The following is a 19,762-nucleotide window of genomic DNA, read 5'->3' on the forward strand; positions in this document are numbered from 1 at the left end:
CCGATGAATGGAAGGCAGCCACAGCCAGCCAGTGGCGTCGTGTCCGTCGTCCTTCATCAGACACCAGTACTCCTTCCTCTTTCCAAGATGCTCTTGCAAATCTCTATACAAAGCCCGCTGCCGCTACTACTACTGCTACACCTCCTTCCCACCCGGTGTCCCCACTAGGTAACTATGTCCTCATCCACGCTATTATCCAACAAATCTTCTTTGCCCGCCAGCTCTGCCTCTCTGCCCCTTCTATGGCCGGCACTAGCCTACGACCCGACGACCTCGCCGTCATGGGCAACTCGCTTAGTGCCTGGAAACGCGGCTGGCGTCAAACACCGGAGTCAAGTATCGATCCACAAAACCCCGCGGGACCCATAGCATTCACGTCCACCGCCCTGCTTGGCCTTGCATATATACGCCTGCACCTCGACCTCGGTCCATGCCGCCGCCTCGTCTCCCAGGATCCTGTCCAGATCGCCCAAGCACTCAATGACTCTCCACCTCTAACCCGCAGTTCCCGCCTGATCATGGCCCTCTTACACTCCGCTCATGCCCTTTCCATCCCCGTCCGTCTAGGCATCGACTTCGTAGCCCGCACCCACTCGTTCTTCTGGTCAATACAGCATTCAATATGCTCTCTTGAATGTGCATTCTTGCTCTCGCGCTGGCTACTCTGTATACCCGCCACCCAACATGACCAGGGTCTATCAGACCATGAACGAAAGTTGCTTCTATGGGTCAAGGGCATGATAGATGAAACAGACATGTCTTCCTCTGTTACTGCAGCTACAGAGGCAGAGCTTATTACTGATCCGGCACTGATGAGACGCCTTAGCGTCGCTGTTGTGCGTGTCTGGTCTAGGACGTTCAAGGGGAATACGAGCTGGCCTATCGTAGACCTCATTGGCGCCAGCCTGGAAATATACGCGGATCTACTCGATATATAACATATACTGTTTGATATTTCTTCCCCTTATAATTCTTACTTTCAGCGCGAATAGCGAGGCTATGATTTATCATGTTATTTTATATTATACCCCTATACTAGACCTAGTGACCCAAACATATGCAACGCTAAATAATCTCGACCAGAAATAGACAAAAAAGGAAACCATTTATTTCTTCGATGACATCCGTGCCGCTACGCTATGAGGTACAAACCTCAGCGCAGACATCGACTTCGTAAGACCGTCTAAACCATCTTGTTCTTCCACATCAACACGCCCATTAACAGAAGATACATCATTCGCCTTGACATCCTCATACGTAGCATGGTCTCGCCGTCTTGACGGCGTTGCGCCCGGAGATATAACGCCATTCCCTCTCGAACTAGCACCGCCTGTCTCCAACGAGAAACGACGTCTATGCATAGTCACGCTCGACCGGAGCATGGAGCTATACTTGTCTATCCCATCATTGACAATATAGAAATTATACCCCTATATAACCATTAGCAAAAGCACACCACATCCAACCACACCATGACCCCCTACCTTTGGAAAACAATGCTTATCAATCAAATGCCTCCTTCGTTTCTGAGGCGTCGAACACCTCCTCTCACACCCCTCTACAAAACAACCAAACTACACCATACCAATCAGCCATTCACATCAAGAAACGTATCCCAGTCAGCCAGCGGAGGGGCAGCACATACCGTCTTCTCGCCCCTCTCCTTCCTCTCCTCCATAACAGGATCATGATTCTCCTCAATATGCCTCGTAAGCAGTAAATCCGACGGGAAATTCTTCGCACATTCCGAACACCGGTTTATATGCGTCTGCAAGTAATGCGATTCATACGCTTCGTACGTAGGGAACGTTAAGTCGCCTTTATGCGGCGGTAGGGTGCAGTGCATCAACGTGTTCAAGGGACCTGGTTGTTCAGACGAACGATCCATGTGAGGATATTTATGTCGTGGTGGAGATGAGGGTATTGTTGATGGTGTTGATGTTGATGGAGCATCTGGTGGCTCTTGGGAGGTGTCGCGGGAGCGTTTCGACATGGTGGGTTTAACCAGCTGGTTGGGCTGATTTATGGGGGCGGTGAGTGCCTGGTATGATGTAGGGTAGGGTATGTATGCACGGCTCTCCAGAATTTGTATAGCTTGTTATTCAGCCTAGTGACGTTCAGGGCTGTTGATCAATTGGGTATCTCGTATGCTGTGCTCTGTGGCTTCGGGTAGTTAGATATTCTCGATCGTCTCCTTGAAAAATGGCCAGGGAAGTATTTAAATGGCTGGAGTGTTGGACAGTTATAGAGACGCCAAAAGTTTACAAGCTCAAAGTTGCAGGTAGCTGTTGATTAGTCATCATCAAGTTAGTGGCTAGCCAATCACTATCACAGTTTACTGTAGCAACTGAGCATTGCACGAGCATTCGTTGCTGTCATGAAATACAAGTTTATACAGATGAGAACAATGTTTCCAAATAACCATAGGTGCAGAATAATCTCCCTGCTTCAAATTTAGATATGTGATTTGCTACTTACCACGATTACATAATCTACACAAGATCAAACTTTAATATGGTACCGCGTTAACTATAATCCGCTATCTGATAAGCGGCGTCCCGCTGATTCATAAGCAATCTTATCGCTTATATTTTTTTCGCTCCCTCAAAATTTCATATCTTCATATCTTTTGCCCCGCAATCTATACACCTAAATCATCATCAAAGCCCAGATAATATTGTGTTTTGTTCATTTTGAATATAGGACAGTCGATCTTTATATAAGCAGCCATGGTGTTGGCCAAATCGAAGAATTCTGTGGGGTTGGGGAACAGTTTGATGAACGACAGATTTGGCAAGGGGAAGCGTTCAGACAGAAAAAAAGTATCTCACAATGCTGCTGCTATTCAGCGGAAAGGCACCGACGGCGAGACCTATATCACAAACCCGACCGAAGAGGCGTCATGGGTGAAAATGCGCAGTATTACCGAGCAGGCGGCCCTCGACGAGTTTCTAAGCACAGCCGAACTGGCGGGAACCGATTTCACGGCCGAAAAAATGAATAACGTCAAGATCATACACCAGGACCAGAAGAACCCTTATCTCCTTTCTGCTGCAGATGAGAGAAACGCTATCAGGAAACATCAGAAGAACCGTGCTCGCTTGACCGTTCCTCGACGTCCCAAGTGGAACGAACGAACAACTCGCAATGAACTTGATGTGATGGAACGAGAGAGCTTTCTTGACTGGAGAAGAGGGCTTGCCGAACTCCGAGAGGTGCAAGATATACTGATGACCCCGTTTGAGCGGAATTTACAGGTTTGGAGACAGCTTTGGCGAGTCCTCGAACGGTCAGACCTGTGTACAAATTGTGGACGCGAGGAACCCGCTTCTATTTCGATCAGAGGATTTGGAAAGATATGTCAAAGAAGTGAGCCCTGCGAAGAGAAATTTGCTGTTGGTGAACAAGGCGGATATGATGACGTTAAAACAGAGGGAGGCCTGGGCGGATTATTTTGAGGAACACAACATATCTTATAAGTTCTTCTCGGCTGCTCTAGCGAAGGAAATGAACGAAGCAAACGAGCAGGAAGACGAAAGCGATGAAGATGAGGGCGATGTTGAAGCAGCACTTGTCGAGAAAGCGAGAAATGCCCGTATTCATAACTCAGAAGAAGCCGAGGAGGCTGGCGAGGAGGAGGAAGAGGAGGACGATGACGATGACGAAGACGAAGATGACGATGATGGCGGTTTACCACTTCCAGAGGGGCCTGAATCAGAAAGAACTGAAATTATCACGGTGGATGAGTTGGAGGCACTGTTTATGTCTGCGGCCCCTCCGCGTGATCCTAGTGATGAGAAGAGCAAAGACGTCACCACCATTGGCCTTGTCGGGTATCCTAATGTTGGTAAATCCAGCACCATCAACGCACTTCTCGGATCAAAGAAGGTGTCTGTCTCCGCAACTCCTGGAAAAACAAAACACTTCCAGACCCTCTACCTAACACCTAAGATTGTCCTTTGTGACTGTCCTGGTCTTGTTTTCCCTAACTTTGCGACAACCAAGGCGGAGCTCGTTGTAAATGGCGTTCTTCCCATTGATCAGCTTCGAGAATACACTGGCCCAGCAGGGCTTGTCGCTCAGAGAATTCCACACGACTTCCTCGAGGCAGTGTATGGAATGAAGATACCCATCCGCAGCATCGAAGAGGGAGGAACGGGAGTCCCAACTGCGTCCGAAATCCTTCGTGCATATGCCCGTGCCCGTGGATTCGCCACGACTGGTTTAGGACAGCCAGACGAATCCCGTGCCGCGAGATATGTGCTAAAGGACTATGTCAATGGAAAGTTGTTATTCTGCCATCCACCACCCAAAGATCCTCCATTCACGGATCCAAAAGAGCGCGCAGATTATGAATTGGAATTTAACGAAGGATTGTATGATATGGCTCATCTCCCAGCCCGGCGGAAGGAGGCTCTGCTGAAGGAACACGCGGCTGCAACTCGCGGTGACCAGGTGGATGGGATAGACGATGATATCGATTTAGATTCGGTCATGACCCCATCCCACACTTCTGGTAACAGCTCCATCCCAGTCCAGAGCGCTCGATCGAAGAAGCTTGACAAAGGATTCTTCGGCCCTGGCGGTGCCGGGTCGGCAGGACATCTAAAGATGCCATTCAGCTATAAGTATTCGGAAGTGGGTAAACAAAAAGAAATCACTGGCCGCAAGCAAAGGACACTTATTGCGTTGGAGAAGAATATAGACGTATCAGAAGTTCGAGGCCCAGGGAAGAAACATTTCAAGGCAAACAAAAAAGTCAAGACTAAGAAAAAAGGAAACAGTTTCCTGGCGGAGGAAGAGTGATTTGGTTACGACTGTATGTGTCCATGTTGCGGTACTATGCATTTAGAAAGGTATCATGTCATTTGTTTCACGTTCACGAAATCGTGAAATATTCTTTTTATACTGCCGCCGTAATGTTTTGTTTGCGTTGATGTACTCCGGACTCCGTAAGAAAGAGAAATTAAGCCCTTGTTGCATGGGGAAAAACCTTATCGCTTATCGCTTATTTCACGTGACCTTATCTTAAAAATATTTTGTCTGTGGCCCGCACTTCTTAAAAAAATGAGAGCAACGAAGACCTACCGCATTCTCGCAACGATTCACAGCAAGGAGTATTCCCTCCAGAATAACGCATCACAATGCCTCCAACTAAACAGTGGATGTGAGTCATTTGAGATAAATTAATGTGCTGATTGCAGTGGTCTTGAAGAGCTAACTATGTTTCATTTCCTTAGTGATAAAAAATCCGCAACAAAATATCAACTCTTCCACAGATCGCAGAATGACCCGTTAATACATGATCCAGAGGCAGAAGATAGGGTTCTGCATGTAGTGGGGCGCCCTGCTCCAGCTTCTAGCGTCAAGTCATCATCGTCGAAGCGAGAGACACGGACTCTGCGAGAACTTGACGATGAATTCAAATCAGCGACTCGCAGAAATGAAGGAGAGGCAGCAAACTATGGCATTTTCTATGACGATACCAAGTATGATTACATGCAACATTTGCGCGGATTAGGCGAGGGAGTTGGAGACGCCCATTTCGTGGAGGCGAGAACAAAAGGCAAAGGCAAGAAGGGCATGAAACTTGAGGATGCTCTGAGAGAAATTTCGCTGGAAGGCGACGGAGCGGATAGTATTACCTATGGCGATGCTAATGATGATATCTTATCAACCGCCTCATCATATATACGCAAGGCTACTTATCAGGATCAACAGGATGTGCCAGATGCAATTGCGGGTTTCCAGCCGGACATGGACCCACGATTGAGGGAGACCCTTGAGGCGCTAGAGGATGATGCGTACGTTGATGAAGAGTGTGATGAGGACATATTTGATAACCTCGTTGTTGGGGGACATGATGCAGAGGTGGACCCTGACGAGTGGAGAGATACCTACATTGAAGACGACGACGAGGGCTGGGAGTCAGATGCAACTGAAAAAGCACCAGTTCAACATAATACCTCCACTGACAGCCACATTTCCACGACATCAGACGACAAGTCGAGCTCTAGCAAGTCATCTCAGCCGCCTATTGATGAACAGATACCCGACATGGAGGAACATGAAGGGGACTGGCTGAAGGACTTTGCAAAATATAAGAAAGATATGAAAACAAATAAAGTTGCAGCTAATATGGATGATAGCGCATCAGAGCTTCGCACTACAGCGTCGACATTATTTACACTAGGAGGAACCCCGGTCAGGAAGAAGAAGCGCAAGGGTGCAAAGACAAACCCTTCTGCCTACTCAATGACATCCTCCTCGCTTGCCAGGACCGACGGCCACAGGCTTCTGGATGACCGTTTTGAAAGGATGGAAGCCCTGTATGCTTTAGACGAAGGAGAGGAATATGAAGGCTCAAGCATGGCAGATGACATGTCCGTTGCAAGCGGCGTGTCACGATTTTCTAGGTTCTCCAAGCTCTCGCAAGCCCCGAGCCTTGTTGCCAATGATAGCAACACTCCTCTTCGGTCTGATTTTAACGATGTTATGGATGGGTTCTTAGACAAGTGGGATGATCGACGAGTCCATGCTAAACGCAAGGGGGCCCAAGGCCGCAGAGGAAAGAATGGGAATGAAGTCATTGGAATGAGGATGCTGGATGAAGTCAGACAAGGGCTTGGGCCTCCTAAGCTCACTACAAATGCCTTCGGGAAAGTCTGATATCCATTTCAAGCCATTTACGATTGTGATTTTCTTTTCCTGATTGGAGTTTAGCGTTGGTTTATGAATCAAAAGTATATGCCCTATTTTATAAATTAACGGGGAATAGAGGATGATACGCGTGATATTTAAAAACTGGACTAGTCCCTACCTACAAACAAAGATGAATCCTGACACACTTAATATGATTGCTAGTTATTGATATATGCTTCTATTATATTACATGTTGTACATATCGTAGGATAAGCTGTTCACAAAGCTCCGCCAACTCGCTCTACAATCCACATGGCGAGACGAACATTCCAGCTGACCCGTCGTTCAACTTTCCTTAAATCCTCCCTTGAAATGGGATTGGAATCCTCTTGTAGCCACTCAGTCTCTTGGCCTAATCTCTCTTTCAAACTGTTGTCCGTGGTTACTACGACAGCACCAACCTCCAAATCAAGGCCGTAGCTTCGTTTAGTATAATTGCTGCTTCCAACAAAAGTAAGACTTGGATATTTCTCGTTCGGAAGTGTTACCCATAGCCCCTTAGCGTGATATGTCCACCCACCAGGCTCATTCACAGTTCCCTTACGCCATTCCTTCAATTGAATAGAATTGGTCCTCTGTGATTCTGCGACCCGATCTAGGAACCTAGCGGACAAGTGGGTATATGCTGCGGGTAACATTCCTGAGACCCCTGGAGACCCGTAGAAGCCATTCGCCCATGGAGATGCTGTGAGAACTGTTCCTTGGCTAGTTAGAGAAACAGGAGACGGAGTGGTGCTTGAAATCAGAAGAGATGAGAGAAGCGGGTGCATGTTGAAGTAGCCAGCAGTGAAAAGCCAGCGAGAATTCTTCAACATCGGGTTATTGGCTAGAGCACTTAGGATACTTGTAACAGCTGGAAACTCTGTCGAGTGGTCTGGTTTTAAAAGCGGTGTGAACTGTGCCACAGGGTATACATATGTTTGATTTTCGGGCATGGATGCAGAAATATCCTGGGTTGTTGGTGGCTGTATTAGTTTCGAAAGGGATATTGACGCCACGGATATAAAAGCTTTAGGGTCATCTAGAGGGGATGGCCCAGAATTCGTAGCTGGCCAATTCATGACATAGCCCTGTTTGCTAGTTGCATCCGGTAGAACCTGAAAACTAAATCTGCAAATAGCATGGTGGATCTGAGAATAGTACTCAGCCAGCTCTTTTGACTGAAAAACATGGTATCGGTCGAGTCGATTTGTAAAATAGTCATCGGAAAGATTAGCCCTGTTACAAAAAAGCGTGGTGTGTTAGATGGCTGTGCGCTTATAAAGATAAATTGTAAAGTGCTATACCCAGAAAGAATTATTTCATCGTCTACCCCGTAAAGTTTCATATGTTGAAGACCCCATCCTTCGTTTATTCTCTTTGGTACGTATTTCTTCTTCATTCCAACGAAGTTTGGAGTATGAAACATTCTTATTTCCACTCTTTCCGGTCCATATTCCTCCACCAAGGAGGCTAAGAGGGAAGCACAAGAGGGATTCGGCGATTCACGAGTTCCACGCAGCGCATCCGTTAGAATGGATACCTTTAAGTCGGGGTTCCGGCGAAGACTCTCATTGATGACAGAAAGAAGCTCATGTTCGGTTTTCCCGATATACAGCGTTGAGAGGTATACTCTTCGTTTTGCGTTGCGTATTTTGTCCTGTCAGCTGTTAGCCGGTTACTCTCAGGCGCATGTGCATTGGCACTTACCTTCAAAGTCTCATAGAATGCAGCGGGAGAGTTCAGAATCTGGATATCTGACGCCTGTATTTTGAATTTGGGTGAAATCCGATCCAACTCCACTGTTAGGCTACCAATAGGCGAAGAAGAGCTAGTATAACTCGCTGCTGGGCTCGAAGCAGACGAGAACTTGCGGACAGGGGATATGTAGTTGGGCATGCGTGCTGAGTAGCCCCGACAGCAATTGAGGAGGGTGCGCCCTCCCGTGCATTTTATCATCGCCTCTCCAATATATATCGCATCTCAAGGTACAATATGACAAAGATCTAACTGGGTAGTTCTTCTGGTGACATCTCGTGGTTTGTTGTTGGAAGTTTCATAACATTTTTTATCTTATCGATCAACTGAATCGGCGCTAAACCACTTTTGGGTCCTCGCGGCAGTCCGAACAAACCAAGTGGAAAGCCGTGAAGAACCTCGACATTCCAACGACTGAAGACCAACTCTAGGGCAACGACACCGTCCGCTGTCACCATGTCGACCATCACCAGGACATTGCGGAACTTGTGGAAGATTGGAATCAAGGTAGGCGCTAATTGAGAGCATTATGCAGTTTAAGGCTAACCGATTTCTGCAGGACTATGGCCACCAGATGCACGTAAGTTAACCATCCGCGACGAGGATTGTAAGCGGATATATGGTATGGAGTTCGGACGCTAAATTATGTCTGCTTCATATTATAGTATATTGGTATGTTCATAGTTCAAGAAGTTTTGAGAGCAATTGCTAACGAGGCCGAATGTAGGTGATACCAAGGCCGGTACGCTCGTAGCCATCGACCGATACGGAAACAAATATTTCGAGAACAACGAAGAATTACCTCGTACGTCACACATATTTGGTGAATAAAAATAGGGAATAGTGATTCTGACAGATATAGTCCGAACTCGCTGGGTTGATTATAAGGATCATGATCTCGATGCTTCGCATATCGACCCTGGCTGGTAAGATTATTGACTATGCCTCTACAGGGAAGTCTCTGACTCTAATCTTGCATAGGCACGCTTGGATCTCCTACATGGTTGACAAGCCACCAACTCAGGATGCAATTATGCAAGCTGGAGTACGGAAATGGGAAACTCCAGAGCACAGACCCAACATGACCCTCACTCGGGCTGCATACAAGCCATACAACACGTTAGCTTCCCCGTTACGTTCTTGTCCCCTTGCAGAACACAAAAACTAATGCTTCCTGGATATTTACAGCGTGAAACCAAAATACTCTGCCTGGGAACCAGTTGCTGCTCCCCGGTAATGGGAAGAACACGCCTGCCGGTCTTGCCCTAAGATCACTGTTTCCAATTAAGTGTCAGTTAGTTAGACTTACTCTCGAGGCTTTATTTAGGCAAATATGTATATAAGTTGAAGTATTGGGCAACCTGAGTTTATTCCAAATCATCTCTATTGCGTTTTACTCGGATGGGGAGAGGAGTGTGGGGAATAGTAAGGAGCATAAATTATAACTATATACTTTAGCCAAAACGCAGCGACATACCGCTCATGCGTAGAAAAATTGAGAATAATTTTAAAGAACATAGCCACCAGACCCAATGTTCCACCAATGTCGAACCGGCCGGCCGTTCTCAAGGTCGATGCACCACCATAACACTTCCTTTGCCTTTTCAACCTGGCCCCCTTGCTCATACGCTCTAGACAAGGCAAACCATGCTTCCGAGTTATCCCACGCAGTGCCGAGTTTAGTTAGAGTAGAGAGTAGCCCATAAGCCCTGTCTCTCGCAGCAAGACGATTAAGAGACTCAGGTGTGTCATTGGGTGGCGTAGCTGTAGACTCAACTTTGGCACCTATTCCATTTGTAGCATTTGTTTCCGGTTGGCGCGAAGGTGAGTGGAGAGAAATGTTTGAGATATCAGGTAATGGGGGCGGCGAAGATTCTTCTGCGGGCAGTGTCTGCTCGTGAATATCAAGTAGGAGTGTAGCTAAACCGACCGTTGCTCGTGGATGATCAGGGTAATGCATGAGTGCTTCCTCGAAATGCTTGATGGCTTCATATGGCTTCGATTGCGCCTGGGCGATATAACCGCGTTCGGCATAGATATCGCCCCATAGCTCATCTGGAGACTTTGTACCACCCCATCCTTCATCAGCAAAGGCCCGAGCGGATGACTCTTGGGCTGCAACAAATCCTTCAATACGAGTGGCATGTGTTGATGCCTCGTTGCAAGCTTCCATAGCATCTTCAAGTAGTAAGGCCCTCCGGTAAAGGTTAGAGATGAACAGCCATATCTTGACAAGCAAACCGAGGGAGTGCTTTTGCTCCTGAACTCTTGGGAATCTGGTCAATGCCTTATTCAGGGGGCTGGATTGGTGAGCTGTAGGTAACCTAACGTCCTGTATTGGTGGCTGGTGTAGGTGGCCAGCTGGAGCTGGTTCTTCCGTGTGTTTCATGTTGTGGTAGACAGGCGGTAGGGTTTGCCTCGCGGTGTCGCTTTGTTCATTTAAAGTCAAGTCTTTTTCAGGGGCTGTGTTGGCTACGCTTCCTTCCAGGCGATGGATCTTCTGGGAGAATTTATTTTCTTTGCGTAGAAGTGAGCCTTGACGAGACCTACCGCGATGCTGTGCTGGACTAGACGCTTGTTCGTCATTATTAGTGACTTGGATAGCTGGTGCAAGTGCTGCAGCAGCTGATTCTTTGTCAGGGATTCCTGATGCAGCTCCAGGTCCTGTGCCAGAATCGCCGTGCAGCAGGGCCCCCTGATCTATCGGAGACCGCTGGGTCCTTTTCCAGCCAAAAATGCTACCACGCCCAGTTCTAACGGTCCCAGATGCGCTTTTTGGAGGAGTCAGATGGTCTGAGTTGCCTTTAACATCGATATCACCCAGCCCAACACCAGCAAAAAGCCGGCCAAACAGACTAATAAGTTCATCGCTGTAATTCAGGGCAGCCTCGGGGCCACGGACGACATCCATAAGTGCGAGTTGTGTCATGCGTAGCTCAACCATGCTCTCCCTCTCGCGTGTTTCTATGTCTGGAAACCTGGAATGTTGTCCATCACCAACGAAGCTCAGGCAGGCCTCGTCCTTTCCGCTTGAGGTTCGAAGAGGCCTGAAAGTACTTTGCTTATGGAGTAGCTTTTCTGTCGAGACCATTTCAAATACAACATCACAGGCATTGACCGCGGTTTTAAAGTCCTCTTTTGAACTGAGTAAGAGCGCAAGTAAATGCCACAGTGGGACGATATCTCTCTCCCCGTAGTTAATAACGGAGCGCGAGTCCGCCTGCTCTGCGTCGTCTTCAACATTGGATGAGCTTAGTGCCGTACGAACAAGCTCAATGGCACCATCTAGATCTCTCGTTTCTGCACGTAGCATAGCAAGAGCAAATACCGTCGCAGGGCTCGGCTCCTGTTCAGCTTCGGCTACCATGGCCTTCTCTAGGGCACAAATGGCATTGGCCTGAAGTTCGGCTCTGGATTCGCTGATAGGAGTCCATCTTGCCCACGTAGCCAGGCCAATGCCAATAGCCCGGTAGGCAAACGGCATCCACTGAGAAGGAATGCTAGTTTCGCCCGGTTGAGCACTGCCTTGAATTGAATTATGGCCATTTGTTTGTATTCGTTCACTCAGCGCTTCATCTAACAAGTCAGTAAGCTCCTTGACTTTCTCTGCGTCCCTTCGAGACCCAAAGCAGCATAACATTATCAACCCTTCAGCCAGAGTATAGATGAAAAGTGCTGGATCTTCGACCTCCCTCATGTGGCTGGAATGCTCCGATCTTTCTTTTGCGTCTTTTACAAGATGGATATATGTATCCAGGGCATGAAGAGCCAGGTCAAACTCAGCCAGTGCAGCATGTACGTGAAATAGTTTCCTGAGGATTAATGTAGAGTGAAACGTCTTGGTGGCGGCGCGATATAATATCTATGATCTCGTCAGCTACTTGTTTCTTCACATATTCCATCAAAACGGAAAAGCCTTACATCCAAAACATTCCGCGAGATGGCACCTTGCCCTCCCTCTCCGAAATCATCATCACACCATTCGGCACCGCAAAAAACTTCCCAGTTGCGTATGACCTGCTTGACCCAGAGCTCAACTTCTTGGTTGGTAACATTAGCCTTTGGAAACTTGGAGTGCCTGAGGAGCACGTTTTCGCAAGTTGCCTCTATCCTTCGAAACTCTGTTGAGAGCTGTATTCGCTTTGGGGCTTCCGACATAGGTGGGTATTGGAGATCGTTCTGTAAGATTATAGAGAGGAGATCATAGTATGCCCGCCATAATGAAGTTTTCGAACTTGAATTTGTTGGCGTGATATCGGCAGCCACTGCAGGGTCATTGCCTTTAATATCAGGATGGGACGCCCAGAGACGAAGCGATCGTAGCCCAAATTCTAGTTTAGCCTCATCGTAATTGGGCGCTTTAGATATAAACAACTCGTAGGCCAGCATCGAGGTCCTTGCTAGGTACTGTTCCGACCAGAACAGAAGTTGGGGATTTGAGGTATCAGCAGATGCAGGAGTGGCGGCCCACGAGAAAGTTGATTTAAAGGTCCGCAATGCATTTTCTTTCCCTGAGGACAATTCCTCCGCAGCACCTATAAATTGCAATTAGTAGCCATAAAGTGACATGTCGCGGTATATGTCGGAGAATAATCACCTTTTAGATAGCCTCCCTGGACAATGCACGCTTGTGTCCATGGTGACAATGGCCTTTCACTGCTAGTCAAGGCCCGTACGGTACCCTCGAAATCCCGGGGCAGGCTCGCCGTCGCCTCCTCTAGGTCTAATAGCTCCCAGAACAGCCATGCCAAACATATTTGTGCCTGGAAGGTATCCTCAGGGGTATTCTTCTCGTCTCCCTGTACAGATTGGAGGCTCGGTATGCACTCTCGTAGGGCATCGGCGCCCTGTTCATTGGCGGCACTTCCTAGTGACGTTCGTTTCCTGCAGTATTCTATTATCTGGGCTTCGACCTGAGCAGTCTGGATCAAGCCTGTAAAATACAACCATATATTAACGGTCTGAAAACAAACGCTAGAGCTCAAGGGCATCGAGGGAGAACACACACTTCCGGCCAGGGGCGTGCTTAACGATCTTTCGGACCAAGCCGGGTATTTCGTGCCAATTCTGATTGCATCTTGCTGTGTCCAGCAAGTTTATATAGCGCTGAGCCTTCTCCGTAAGCTGGAATTGCTATAGAAATAGACGGTTAGTATCCGGAGACAACGGGAGAGAAGAGGTCAGCCATCCCATGCGCACTCACGGTCATAGTTTCTCGGGATAAAGGGAGAGTTCTTGGGCCAGCAGCATGGCCAGGCAAAAAGAACGGCTGTAGACTCTGCAAGGCTTCAAAATGACCGCCGCCCCAAGGCTCCGTCACCCTGAAATTGCTTTTGCTGACGGTCCGTCACCGCGAAGGATCTTAGTCAGCATATTCGTTGGTCAGCAGAGCTTAGATAAGCAGGTTCATCGCGTTACCGACACTTCGACCTCAACCTTCATCTCATCAACAACATCAACCATCAACTATCAACTAACCTTCAGCTGTCATCCTTACATCCGATAGACCTTGGTGATGTCTAATTATCATATTCACTCTGCGATATAATGCCCAGGAGCTCCAGCAGAAGGTTGTGGGCACGCTAGTCTCCTCGTTCGCTTGTACTTTACTAGATTCAACACTACTTGCGCGTGGGCGAGAAGAACAAGGGTTTGTTGGGCTATGGCTTAACTACCCACTAGGTAGGTATCTACAACAGGGTTTGGTCTATCTACTGTGAGAGAGTCGGCTTTGCGATTAAAATGACAGCCTGGTCGCCAACCTCCAGTGGCCTGCTAGCAAAATGCTCCTTCAAGACTGGCTGGAACGCCTCCTTCATGTCTCCGTTCCTCGGATGATCCTTATACCAGAAATCCGTTAGGACGTCCGCTGCTTTGCTGCAGCGAACAGAAAGGTCGTGTTCTGGGAAATTGCAGTGAGCATCGACCCGTGCGACAGAGACGTCACCAAATCCATGTTTGGTAAAGATCCTGGCCGCTGTGGCTAGTAGAAAGCCCTGGTGGTCGATGGCAGACTCTCCGGGCAACATTCCCTCCTGCGCGATGGGGCCGCAAGCCTTGTTGATGAGGTTGACAACCTCATTGTCTGGCGCTCCCTGGACGATGACGATGCGAGCGTTAGGGGCTGTGGGATCTACCACGCGGGCCATTTCGGCGAGTGACTGCTCCAAGTCATCAACGTAGTGCAGGATCCAGAGAGCTACGGCAGCGTCGAACTTATTGTCCTCGAAAGGCAGCTTCTCGGCTGTCCCCTGGCGGATTTCAACACTCGATTTTGCACTGTTGCTGGCAAGAACTTCGTTTCTGTCACAGTTTGGCTCAATGGCATACGCCTTGCCTAGCTGCTTGGCAATTGCTACTGGTAATTCTGGGGCAAACACATCAGTCTCAGCTACACAACTACATTGGGGAGATGAATCATCTATCGACTTACCACCATGGCCACTTCCAATATCGAGGACCTCTTTATTCGACTCGACAGCCTTGAGCACAGCGTCAAACTCATGGCGTGTAAGTCGCTCTGCAAAGGGCTTCCATGCTCCCTCGCTCAGAAGATGCGGACGTCTTCGAGAGGTTGGCAAGGGGTACGGCCCGAAGAGCGGTTCCAGGCCCAGCTTCCTCGCGGTGATATACAAATGCCTTTCCTTGCTCTCAAAGCCTTTGATTTCGAACTCACAGCGGTCCACGATCTGGATGAAGAGGCCTGTCTGCTGCACAAGGCTCAGCCACCCGCTCATAGTGATGAATGTGGCGGGAATGACCCGTCCCATGAACTCGGTGTCGAAGTTCTCAATGTACTGATTTTTCCGCGCGGTTTTTAGGGCTGCTGTATCTTTGATGTAGTCCTCCGCCGCAATTGTTCCCAGGATGAGAGTGCCACCAGGACGGAGCCAGGATGCCATTTTGAACACCATAGAGTGTATCGTTGTGTGTGATTGCTGGAACAGGCTGAGGAGTGAAATGACAGCGTCAAATTGCTGAGATGGTTCATATGTTGTCATGTCAACCTTATGATAGGTTCCAGGGAAACTCTTCTGGCAAAGCTCGATCATCTTTTGTGAGACGTCGATACCCGTAACATTGAAGCCCGCCCGAGCCAGGCTGGATGCTGGACCCCCAGGACCACAACCGACGTCGAGGACTGATGAACCAGGTTCATGGTAGTCGCTTAATCTAGCAAAGGCCGTGTTTAGTCCATCGTTGCCGCCATATGCATCCTCATATGACTCGGATATTTGGTCAAACAATGCCTCTGCAGAAATGGAAGGATTCGTGATAACCGTCATTGTAAATTGGATACCGAGGCTTTGGGGCTATAATGGTCTGCGCAAACGAATGCAACTGATCTGGATGTCTTGTATCAATATTAACTGTCCCAATAGATGACTTTGGGCTGTTTATAGTAGTATTGCCTACTACCTAGCTTGACATTGGGCTCCCAACGTTTCCTTAGGCACAGATTAAAAGGAGTTTGTTTCCAACTCACAACATCTGATACACCGCTCTTCACACGAATTCGGTGTCAAATACAGTTTTGAGATACAAAGACTATCTATATTCTGAGGCTTATCTAGTTAACTGGTGTAAACTCTATGAATTCTCTATCTATACCCCCTGCTGTATTATTTGTGGCATCTCCCTTCTTATAGCGTGTACTCAGCACAGGTCCTGTCTGAATATCTGTATCTGAAAGTCCTGCCTACCATCTACTATCTTCAATTGTGTTGACGAACATAGACCCCTGCCATGCCTACCATACCATACCCACCAGACGCAGATATGCTCCTTGCCATGTCAAATGGCATAGCTGAGCAAGTTCGCAAATATACAGATATGCAGCGGGCTTATCACGGCAGTTCTGGCGATTTTTCCTCCGAACAAGGACAAAAGCTGCAGGAGCAAGCTGAAGTGGTAGCGCGAGAATGTGGCAAACTTCAAGCCCTCATCTCGGAACCCAAAGACTGGATGGTGCAAGCCGCCTGGTCTTACTGCGATAGCGTTGCTATTTCCACCGTTATCGAAATGGGTATCCCAACGCTGATTAAACCTGACGGAAAAGGGGTAACCTTGTCATATCTTGCTAGCTGCACCAACGCATCACCTGCTCTAATCAGTGAGGAAAACCACTGGCCCCACTCCCGCGTTCTCAAATAATGTGCTAATGAGACAATAGAGAGAATCATGCGAATATGTCTGAACAGGTTCATATTTACAGAATGCAGCGCTGGCAATTATCACCATAACCAGCATTCCCTGCAGCTGCTAGATGACAATTTTGGCAGCCTCGTTCATTATCTGCAAGTTCTTTATTGCCCATAGAGAAAATCTCCTGTTGCATGGTCATGAAGCTAACTACGATTTCATAGAGTCGATGATGGCTTGCTCTGTGGCGCCTACCTCGCACGCACCGCTTGTCAGGCCGCTTTTAAAATCTCGGACAATCCTACGGAAGCCGCATTCGGCATAGCATTCCAGAGTGAGTGAGGCAACTGCATAAAGAACAGGAAAAAGAAAGGAGAAAAGGAGAAGAATTAGTAGTTTAGATGGCTAACCTGGGTATCAAATAGCCAAACTCTCCCTTTACGAGTATTACCACTCTGTTGACACCGAGCGCGGCCGCCGCTTCTCACGTGCGATGGCCGGCCATTATGATGGGCCGTTGGACATGCCGATTGAGTTAATCTACCCGTTTGATTACCTCCCGAACGGGTCTACACTTGTTGATATCGGGGGCGGCAATGGCCAGAACACGATCCGCCTAGTCGTCTCGTATCCTCAGCTCTCCGCTGTTGTGCAAGACCACGTCAGTGTCATATCCATTGCTGAAAAAAAGGTTAAGCAACAATATGACGAGAAGATAGCGGGGCGGATTACCTGGGAGGCGCATGACTACTACGCCCAGCAGCCTCAAAAAGGAGCTGATATCTACCTGTTGAGCCACGTCTTGATGGACAATAGTGATGAGTACGTTTTTCCATTTTTATCCTTTCCGCCACCAATCCGCGTTTGAAAGCATTGTCCCAATATCTGACTTGGCGCTTTCTTCTTTCTATAGAAACTGTGTGAAGATGATCCGAGAAATTGCGCAAGTCATGGACCCAGCCAGGTCCAGGCTGCTGATCCACGACTTTGTGGATCTTCCGAGAGCCGTTGGGGATCGTCCTCGCTTACTTGACATGCTAGATATTCACATGATTGCAAGCCTCAACACTTATTCCCGTAGCGAGGTGGAATTTGACCACCTGATTGGGCGTGCTGCTGGCGACCGGGGCTTGGTCAGATATAAGACATGGCAGGGAAAAGGAGGATCGGCGGTGCTCGAGCTGCGCCTCCAGTCCACTTCTGAATCCGCTAGTTAAACGCGCCTATTTCAACAAGTGATATATGATGGCGTCTGATATTTTTACCTCATCCTTTACCGTTATTCCCATCGCTCTGTTACCGATTTATAAGCAAGCTATAGCCAACTAGTTAACTAGTTACGTAGGTATTTACGGAGTAATAACATAGATAGTGAGAATAGCTAGATACTACCTCTACCCCCAGTTATGTCGCTCCTTATACCAACTTCCGCGGTTGGAGTTATTGTCCTCTTCTGCTCTCTAGTAGCTGTTAACCATATTGCTACTAAGCTCCTGGCGTTCATAAAGCTGAGGCATATCCCTGGCCCGCCGTCGTCCAACTTCTCCGGCTGGCCACATAGTATAGCTTTACTACGCTATAAGCCCGCCGAGTGGTATCAGCATGTCACCGAAAACTACGGTTAGCAGAATCCCTTCCACCTGACAGACAGCTGTTGGACGCAGATATCGTCTTCAGACAAAACGAGTTAACCGTTAGGCTTGACTTACCTTCCGCCCAGGGTCAATCGCCAAAATTGCTCCTAATCTCATCATCACATCCTCACCGGAAGTATGGATGCATATAAATAATAAGCCGGGCTACACCCGTGCCGACTGGTTTTTCAGAGCTATGCGTGTCGACTATCGGCATGACCATCTTTTCTCGCTAACTGACGCTGCTGAGCATGATCGGAGGAGAAAGCTGCTGGGCCCTGGGGTACTTTCTTTTTACTATCTCCTAAGATTTGTACCAATTGGACCTTTTATTTAGACTAACTATCATGAGTAGTTCTACGGAACTGAATGTTCCTATGAAGTATTCATCAACAAGCGTCTTGAGGAGCTACTTCATCTCATCAGGTCCAAATATGTCTCCTCTGGCTCGAAGAGGGTGCCTGTGGACATGGCTGCTAAGGTTCAGTATTACACCCACGACGTTATCAGTACCATTACCTTTGGCAAGCCTTTCGAGATGCTCCAAAAGGACACCGACACAAACGGTTACATCCAGTCCATAAAAGATGGGTTTCTCATCGCCAATATTTTGGTTGCCTTTGGGCTCGCGAAGGTCTCTCAATCGTCACTTATCGGCCCTGCACTAGCTCCTGGAGTCAACGACGAGACTGGATACGGAAAGCTAGTTGCAGTGTCCACCAAACTCATAAAGGAACGCCAGGCAAATCCCCGTGAAAAACCAAAGGATATGCTTGACTCGTTTGTTCAGCATGGCTTAAAGGGTGATGCCCTGCACTCTGAGATTCTCGACGCTGTTGTGATTGGATCCTTTGCGCCGTGCTACTCTATCTGCTCGGTGATCCTACTCACCTTAACAAACCAGCGTGTCCTCACCAAACTCCGGCGTGAGATTCATGATGCCATTACTTCCGGTAAAGCACCCCGGGTAGGCGAGGGAGTCATCAGCTTTGCTCAGGTGAAACAACTTGTATACCTGCAGGCCGTGATTCGTGAGTCGCTGCGAATGCTGCCACCCGTCGTAGGCCTTTTTCCCCGGAACGTCCCCGCTGGCGGAGACATTGTCACTGTTGCCGGTAAACCTGTATTCCTGCCCGAAGGTGCATGTATAGGGCGATCAGTGTATAGCATGTACCGCTGCAAGGAAACGTACGGCCAGAACGCGGATAGATTTCATCCAGAGCGCTGGCTCGAAGCTGAAGATGCTAAACTTGCAAATATGATTCGTGTTAACGAGCTCATTTTTAACCATGGAAAGTACCAATGTATGGGAAGAGTTATAGCCCACACTGAAATAGCAAAGACCGTGTTTGAGGTGAGTGTCAAGGTTTTAACCAAAAAAAAGCCATAATGCTAACGCTGTGGGTGAGTAGTTACTACGAGCATTTGATTTTGACGTCGTTACTCGAGATAAAGACCCCTGGAAAGCGGTTGATATGTTTGGTATATATGGAGTCTCAGATTTTTGGGTATACATAACGAATCTTGAATAAATGATCTTTTGTTGT

The 19,762-nt window shown here is 48.0% G+C and overlaps 10 protein-coding genes across 10 annotated transcripts in view; 6 read left to right on the plus strand and 4 right to left on the minus strand.

Annotated features, from left to right (window-relative positions):
- Nucleotides 1–938, plus strand: part of MGYG_03712 (regulatory protein) — a gene marked incomplete at both ends in the record, with an annotated part of 3,258 nt that extends 2,320 nt beyond the window's left edge. The window contains one exon of the mRNA XM_003173489.1: nucleotides 68–938. Coding sequence (XP_003173537.1) covers nucleotides 68–938 — 871 coding nt within the window. The remainder of the gene's footprint in view (nucleotides 1–67) is intronic.
- A 168-nt stretch (nucleotides 939–1,106) lies between these two features.
- Nucleotides 1,107–1,993, minus strand: MGYG_03713 (C2H2 type zinc finger domain-containing protein; the record flags this gene model as incomplete). The annotated part of the gene is made up of 3 exons (XM_003173490.1): nucleotides 1,107–1,430; nucleotides 1,485–1,574; nucleotides 1,646–1,993. The coding sequence occupies 3 exons, from the start codon at nucleotides 1,991–1,993 to the stop codon at nucleotides 1,107–1,109; spliced, it is 762 nt and encodes a 253-aa protein (XP_003173538.1).
- A 736-nt stretch (nucleotides 1,994–2,729) lies between these two features.
- Nucleotides 2,730–4,806, plus strand: MGYG_03714 (nucleolar GTP-binding protein 2; the record flags this gene model as incomplete). The annotated part of the gene is made up of 2 exons (XM_003173491.1): nucleotides 2,730–3,395; nucleotides 3,433–4,806. 2 exons carry the CDS (start codon nucleotides 2,730–2,732, stop codon nucleotides 4,804–4,806), a joined length of 2,040 nt encoding a protein of 679 aa, XP_003173539.1.
- A 338-nt stretch (nucleotides 4,807–5,144) lies between these two features.
- On the plus strand, nucleotides 5,145–6,669 carry MGYG_03715 (low-temperature viability protein ltv1; the record flags this gene model as incomplete). The annotated part of the gene is made up of 2 exons (XM_003173492.1): nucleotides 5,145–5,167; nucleotides 5,241–6,669. The coding sequence occupies 2 exons, from the start codon at nucleotides 5,145–5,147 to the stop codon at nucleotides 6,667–6,669; spliced, it is 1,452 nt and encodes a 483-aa protein (XP_003173540.1).
- Nucleotides 6,670–6,920: 251 nt separating this feature from the next.
- Nucleotides 6,921–8,580, minus strand: MGYG_03716 (CDP-diacylglycerol-glycerol-3-phosphate 3-phosphatidyltransferase; the record flags this gene model as incomplete). Its single annotated transcript, XM_003173493.1, has 3 exons — nucleotides 6,921–7,920; nucleotides 7,989–8,341; nucleotides 8,392–8,580. The coding sequence occupies 3 exons, from the start codon at nucleotides 8,578–8,580 to the stop codon at nucleotides 6,921–6,923; spliced, it is 1,542 nt and encodes a 513-aa protein (XP_003173541.1).
- Nucleotides 8,581–8,895: 315 nt separating this feature from the next.
- On the plus strand, nucleotides 8,896–9,676 carry MGYG_03717 (NADH-ubiquinone oxidoreductase subunit; the record flags this gene model as incomplete). Its single annotated transcript, XM_003173494.1, has 8 exons — nucleotides 8,896–8,946; nucleotides 8,999–9,019; nucleotides 9,105–9,111; nucleotides 9,133–9,155; nucleotides 9,178–9,244; nucleotides 9,302–9,365; nucleotides 9,421–9,558; nucleotides 9,628–9,676. 8 exons carry the CDS (start codon nucleotides 8,896–8,898, stop codon nucleotides 9,674–9,676), a joined length of 420 nt encoding a protein of 139 aa, XP_003173542.1.
- A 270-nt stretch (nucleotides 9,677–9,946) lies between these two features.
- Nucleotides 9,947–13,648, minus strand: MGYG_03718 (hypothetical protein; the record flags this gene model as incomplete). Its single annotated transcript, XM_003173495.1, has 5 exons — nucleotides 9,947–12,301; nucleotides 12,361–12,974; nucleotides 13,037–13,372; nucleotides 13,446–13,572; nucleotides 13,607–13,648. 5 exons carry the CDS (start codon nucleotides 13,646–13,648, stop codon nucleotides 9,947–9,949), a joined length of 3,474 nt encoding a protein of 1,157 aa, XP_003173543.1.
- A 502-nt stretch (nucleotides 13,649–14,150) lies between these two features.
- Nucleotides 14,151–15,725, minus strand: MGYG_03719 (methyltransferase; the record flags this gene model as incomplete). Its single annotated transcript, XM_003173496.1, has 2 exons — nucleotides 14,151–14,797; nucleotides 14,873–15,725. The coding sequence occupies 2 exons, from the start codon at nucleotides 15,723–15,725 to the stop codon at nucleotides 14,151–14,153; spliced, it is 1,500 nt and encodes a 499-aa protein (XP_003173544.1).
- A 460-nt stretch (nucleotides 15,726–16,185) lies between these two features.
- MGYG_03720 (sterigmatocystin 8-O-methyltransferase) lies at nucleotides 16,186–17,798 on the plus strand (the record flags this gene model as incomplete). The annotated part of the gene is made up of 5 exons (XM_003173497.1): nucleotides 16,186–16,552; nucleotides 16,613–16,640; nucleotides 16,806–16,915; nucleotides 17,007–17,403; nucleotides 17,495–17,798. 5 exons carry the CDS (start codon nucleotides 16,186–16,188, stop codon nucleotides 17,796–17,798), a joined length of 1,206 nt encoding a protein of 401 aa, XP_003173545.1.
- Nucleotides 17,799–17,987: 189 nt separating this feature from the next.
- Nucleotides 17,988–19,747, plus strand: MGYG_03721 (pisatin demethylase; the record flags this gene model as incomplete). Its single annotated transcript, XM_003173498.1, has 4 exons — nucleotides 17,988–18,201; nucleotides 18,302–18,498; nucleotides 18,571–19,569; nucleotides 19,628–19,747. 4 exons carry the CDS (start codon nucleotides 17,988–17,990, stop codon nucleotides 19,745–19,747), a joined length of 1,530 nt encoding a protein of 509 aa, XP_003173546.1.
- Nucleotides 19,748–19,762: the final 15 nt, after the last annotated feature.

This window comes from Nannizzia gypsea, genomic scaffold (assembly GCF_000150975.2).
Source record: "Nannizzia gypsea CBS 118893 supercont1.3 genomic scaffold, whole genome shotgun sequence".
Taxonomy (NCBI): Eukaryota; Fungi; Ascomycota; class Eurotiomycetes; order Onygenales; family Arthrodermataceae; genus Nannizzia; species Nannizzia gypsea.